This window comes from Nerophis ophidion, linkage group LG15 (genome assembly GCF_033978795.1).
Source record: "Nerophis ophidion isolate RoL-2023_Sa linkage group LG15, RoL_Noph_v1.0, whole genome shotgun sequence".
Lineage (NCBI taxonomy): Eukaryota > Metazoa > Chordata > Actinopteri > Syngnathiformes > Syngnathidae > Nerophis > Nerophis ophidion.
This window is the reverse complement of record NC_084625.1, coordinates 27,633,981-27,639,980: the sequence shown is the minus strand read 5'-3', so window position 1 is coordinate 27,639,980 and position 6,000 is coordinate 27,633,981. Positions and strand designations below refer to the sequence as shown.

The window sequence follows — 6,000 nt, the reverse complement described above, 5'->3', positions numbered from 1 at the left end:
TCCCGGATTCGGAGATCGCTCGCCAGTACACACATGGCAGAACAAAGGTTAATCAAATAGTGAAAGGTAAGTGTTTTGTTTTTTTTGCAGTAACCAGCAAGCACAGTACAGTTAGTAGAACTGTGTTTTTATTACTGTGTATTTGATAGGTGCCGTCTGAAATTAAACTATTTATTTTATTTTTATACATAATAAAATAAATATATGTAGCTAGGATTCACTGAAAGTCAAGTATTTCATACATATATATATCCATCCATCCATTTACTACCGCTTATTCCCTTTTTGGGGTCGCGGGGGGCGCTGGCGCCTATCTCAGCTACAATAGGGCGGAAGGCGGGGTACACCCTGGACAAGTCGCCCTCTCATCGCAGGGCCAACACAGATAGACAGACAACATTCACACTCACATTCACACACTAGGGCCAATTTAGTGGTTCCAATCAACCTGTCTTTGGAAGTGGGAGGAAGCCGGAGTACCCGGAGGGAACCCACGCATTCACGGGGAGAACATGCAAACTCCACACAGACGGATCCCGAGCCTGGATTTGAACCCAGGACTGCAGGAACTTCGTATTGTGAGGCAGACGCACTAACCCCTCTGCCACCGTGAAGCCATATATATATATATATATATATATATATATATATATATATATATATATATATATATATATATATATATATATATATATATATATATATATATATATATATATATATATATGAAATACTCAAGTTAATGAATTGTAGCTGTAAATATACTCCTCCACTCTTGACCACGCCCCCGCCCCAACCACGCCTCCGTCCCATACCTTACCTCAAGGTTAGCAAGTATGATAGGGATGGCTATGCAAAACGAAAGTAAAACTGAACTGGGTACAAAGTAAACAGAAACAGAATGCTGGACAACAGCAAAAACCTACAGCGTCCACAAAGTACAGTACGTACATGACATGACAATCAACAATGTCCACACAAAGAAGGATCGCAACAACTTAAATTAGCTTTGCTTGCTAACACAAAGCAGGTGTGCGGAATAGCGCTCAAAGAAAAACATGAAATAACTGCTACAGGAATACACCAACAAAACAGGAAGGGCCACCAAAATAAGAGCACGACACATCGGAAAACACCAACCAACTCGAAATAAGGCACATCGACCTGACGGAGTTTCATTTGTTTAACGTTTTCTGCTGATGGTGTCCCTCCGGATTTTTTAAATGCAAAAACTGTGCCTTGTCTCAAAAAAGGTTGTAAAACACTGGGTTGAAGACCAATCTCACAGAGGATCTGTGAAGAGAGCTAAACATACCAGTTACCAAGCGACAGCCTCTAAATGTCCCATATTTGGATTTTGCACAACGCACGCAGATTGTCCTCAAAAAGCATTTAACTTGTCTTTCAAAATGGGGGTTTAGACAGGTACCCATTAGTTGGTTCTCATGCACATCTAAGGGGAACTAAAGCTCCTCTGCTGGCTCCCATTCGGATATGCTGCTTCAAAGTGGGAAACATGTGCTCCACTTGTTCCCTGGTTCTTCACTGGCACCTTTCTGATACAAAGGCTCACACCTGTCACTGAGCGACAGACTGCAAAAGACGGGTAGCACAGGGAGAACAGCGGTGTCAGATAGAGCAATAGGAGTGATGAGTCGAGCGTTGGGGGCGATGGCAGTCGGTGCACAAGGTGGCGAAGATGAGAGGGAAATAAATGGCTGCCAATGAGAACTACTTAACAATGAGCGAGCGGCAAACAAATAAAACAAGCGGAGACAGGTGACAATTGAAAAAAGGTGAGAAATGAGAACGAGGCGGCATGCAGGAGGAGGTGTGTGTGTGTGGGGGGGCAAAACAGACTTTATGGTAGGGGTGAATTGATGAAACAAGGCTTGAATGAGCATTTGAGTGATGAGCGACTTTTGTTGTTTGGCTCTCCAAGCCCGCTTTAAAAGAACCCCGGGGACAAAATGGATAAAAGCGTGTTTTTCTTTGTCTGGCAGAGATTGTTGGACAGAATAAATGAGTGCTTAAGTTTCAGTGCATCGCCTTGAGCCGGGCAACCTAAATACTTCAAGGTAAATCAACAGCGGGAGATTATTTGAGCTTCAATTAGAATCCCGGTGAAAATGAATACCCTGAGTATCAGACAAGAGATGGGCAAAACAAACAAAAGACCCAATTTTTTTCTTCTTCTTCCCATCCATTGCTAATCTCTGCTGTTGGGAAACGTCCTATCTCCTATTCTCATGGTTCAACTTGTAAATAGGCCCATCTATTATTCCCTAAACTCCACTGGATGGCTTGGTAGCAATACGGGGGAGCTCCTCGTCTTCATTTTTAACCAGATGTGAGATGATACCGGCGAGTGCAGTATATGCCCCTTTTGTGTCGAGTATCCTCCCATAGTTTGCTTGTGTTGTCCTTGCTGTCATCCCTGCACTCCTGCTGTGCCTGCTTCCGCTCACACGGTGGTTGGCAATGCCAAGCTTTTGCTGTGATAGATCACTGTTATTACCACATGTTCTCCATTAGCGCGGAACAGCAAGGGGCTGTGCAGGAAGGCTCTCACACGCACACACACAACTAAGTAAAATATAGAGGATGCTTGCAAAGACTGCATTTTGCCGTGCAAAAACTTGAATGCATTAAAAGGAAAGAAGCAACCTAACATGTAATATCCACCTATCCATCCATTTCTACCGCTTATTCTCTTTTGGGGTCGCTGGCGCCTATCTCAGCTACAATCGGGCAAAAGGCGGGCTACACCCTGGACAAGTTGCCACCTCATAGCAGGGCCAACACAGATAGACAGACCACATTCACACTCACATTCACACACTAGGGACCATTTAGTGTTGCCATTCAACTTATCCCCAGGTTTTGATTGATTGATACTTTTATTAGTAGTTTGCACAGTACAGTACATATTCCGTACAATTGACCACTAAATGGTAACACCCGAATAAGTTTTTCAACTTGTTTAAGTCGGGGTCCACGTTAATCAATTCGTGCATGTCTTTGGAAGTGGGAGGAAGCCGGAGTACCCGGAGGGAAGCCACGCATTCACGGGGAGAACATGCAAACTCCACACAGAAAGATCCCGAGCCTGGGATTGAACCAAGGACTGCAGGATCTTCGTATTGTGAGGCAGACGCACCAACCCAAAGGTGTCAAACTCTGGCCCGCAGGCCAAATTTGGCCCGCCGTGTAATTTCATTTGGCCCTTGAGGCAAAATAAAAAATTAACATTAGAGCTGGCCCGCCGGTATTATACAGCGGCGGTGCCGCTGTAACACCGCATTCACCGCTTATACTCATACTTGCCAACCCTCCTGATTTTCCAGGGAGACTTCCGAAGTTCAGTGCCCCTCCAGAAAATTTCCCAGGGCAACCATTCTCCCGAATTTCTCCCCGGACAACAATATTGGGGTTGTGCCTTAAAGGCACTGCCTTTAGCGTTCTCCACAACGTGTCGTTATGTCCGCTTTTCCTCTATACATACAGCATGCCGGCCAAGTCACATAGTATATGCGGCTTGTACACACACACAAAAAAGTGAACGCAAGGCATACATGATCAACAGCCATACAGGTTACACTGAGGGTGGCCGTACAAACAACTTTAAAACTGTTACAAATATGCGCCACACTGTGAACCCACACCAAACAGGAATGACAAACACATTTCGTGAGAACCGTAACACAACATAAACACAACAGAACAAATACCCAGAACCATTTGCAGCACTAACTCTTCCGAGACGCTATAATATATATTTTTTTTAAACGATAGATGTTGTGATGCCAAAAAATATTAACGGAATCATAGTAGTATCAACTACGGACGTGCCTGTACTTGATATCAATACAGTGGATGTTAGGTGTGGATCCACCAATGGCGTTTGTTTACATTTTGACACCTGTGAGCTATGGTGTGTAGTGAAGCATGTTTAGCTATTCCTCGTCCTGCAGGGTTGATACTTGTAATAAACTCACTTGATTCGTCACCATGGAGGCGAAAATTAGTGATTTGGAAGTAGCTAAAACACTGCAGACGGCAAATGGATGTTAGCCACTAGTTAGTTAGCTTCCTGAGGGCGTTTCAGTTTTTTAACTTCACCTTTATTGTTGGTTTTTAAGTCAAAATGCGTCCATTCTCCCTTTTCTGTCTACACACTGCTTGTAAGTACTCTGTGATCATGTGCCGCCGAACATGCCCGTCTGCTTGTAAACCATCAATGTCACGACGTGATTTCGATGTGGGCACGGGGGGTGCGGGACCGGTACATTTCAGACACAGTGTCGTACCGAAAATTATTTTTTAGTATTACAGTACTATACTAATACCGTTATACCGTACAACGCTTATTGGTATGAACTTGTGGTCTTTCATGACAGTTTTTCGAGCACTCTGGTTTTTGAAACAGACAAAAGAGAGAACCGAGACTGTGGAATTTTTTTGTCCTTCCTGGCAGTTCTTCTAACACTTGGTAAATGATAATTGTGTGCAGACTAAGGATGTAAGATTTTGCAAAAATCAATATAAATTTTTGTGACAAAAATATGCTCAAAAAGTACTTGTACTCACACTGAAATCTATTAACCATCCATCCATCCATCCATCCATCCATTTTGTACCGCCTGTCCCTTATGGGGTCGCAGAGGATGCTGGAGCTGTACCAGCTGCACACAAGCAGAAGGTGGCGTACACCCTGAACAAGTTGCCACCTCATCACAGGGCCAACACAGATAGACAGACAACATTCACACTCACATTCACACACAAGGAACCGTTTAGTGTTGACCAGGGGCGTCACTAGACCTCGTACTGTACTGGGGCACACCTGGGGCACAAATAATTCATGTGAGCGTGCAAAGCGCGCAAGCAAAAACATTTTTAGCACTTATTTATCATAAAAAATACATAAATAGTGCTTTAAACTATGAAATCATATCAGATTATGTTGTATGGATCTTTGATTAACCACCTGAAATTAACTAATGCATTTGACCTACTTGTGCACTTTTTTACTCCAGACTTCTAAACGGCTGCTGGTAAAAGCAAAAATTTAACAAATTTAAACACATTTTTACCAAATTTTAACAAATTTAACATCTACAAAAGTACAACAAAAAATAAAGCACCCCTACATCTCTGGGTTCTTTTATATTATTTAATTTTCATTTATGGCAATGTGGCTAATCCGATTTCAGATACACAAAACTAGAAAATATACACAAAACAATAAAGCCACAGTAGTAGAATAAATGAACAACTGTTGTGTGTCTGTTCAGGGAATCATTTTCTGAGAAGTAAACTGTAACGTTTCGTTTTCATTTTTGCAAAGTGGTCAATCACTCTGGACCAGGCGTCGGGAACATTTTTGGCTGAGAGAGCCATTAAAGCCAAATTTTTTAAAGTGTATTACCGTGAGAGCCGTATTATATGTTTTAACACTGAATACAACTAAATGCATGCATTTTTTAAGTAAGACCTACATTTTTAAAGTATAAGTCTTATATTTTATATCATTTTTATTCTGAAGCTAACCAATAATAAATAAAATACTTCTTTGGCAACACTAAATGGTCCCTAGTGTGTGAATGTGAGTGTGAAGGTTGTCTGTCTATCTGTGTTGGCCTTGTGATGAGGTGGCGACTTGTCCAGGGTGTACACCGCCTTCTGCCCAAATGCAGCTGAGATAGGCTCCAGCAACCCCCGCGACCCCAAAAGGGACAAGCGGTAGAGAATAGATGGATGGACTTCTTACCATTGATGTGACTTCTTGAACAGGTGCGGTTGAAAACGGATGGATGAATTAAAATGCATAAGAATGTTTTATATGATAAACGTTATTTTTAACACCGATTACTGGCGGAATTATTCATTACTAATCGTGTTAAGTAATGTCAGCTCAGATGTATTTGAGAGCCAGATGCAGTCATCAAAAGAGCCACATCTGGCTCTAGAGCAATAGGTTCCCTACCCCTGCTCTGG

General features: G+C 42.4%; 1 protein-coding gene across 3 annotated transcripts in view; it reads left to right on the top strand.

Moving 5' to 3' along the window:
- Positions 1-6,000, top strand: part of cntnap2a (contactin associated protein 2a) — an 843,773-nt gene that overhangs the window by 217,138 nt on the left and 620,635 nt on the right. For 2 of the 3 annotated variants that reach the window (XM_061921960.1, XM_061921959.1), the window contains exon 1: positions 1-66. This exon is cut by the window's left edge and continues 85 nt beyond it. The exons of the other annotated variant lie outside the window; for it this stretch is intronic. In XM_061921960.1, the coding sequence (XP_061777944.1) occupies positions 1-66 (66 nt within the window). The remainder of the gene's footprint in view (positions 67-6,000) is intronic. 3 annotated transcript variants of the gene reach the window in all.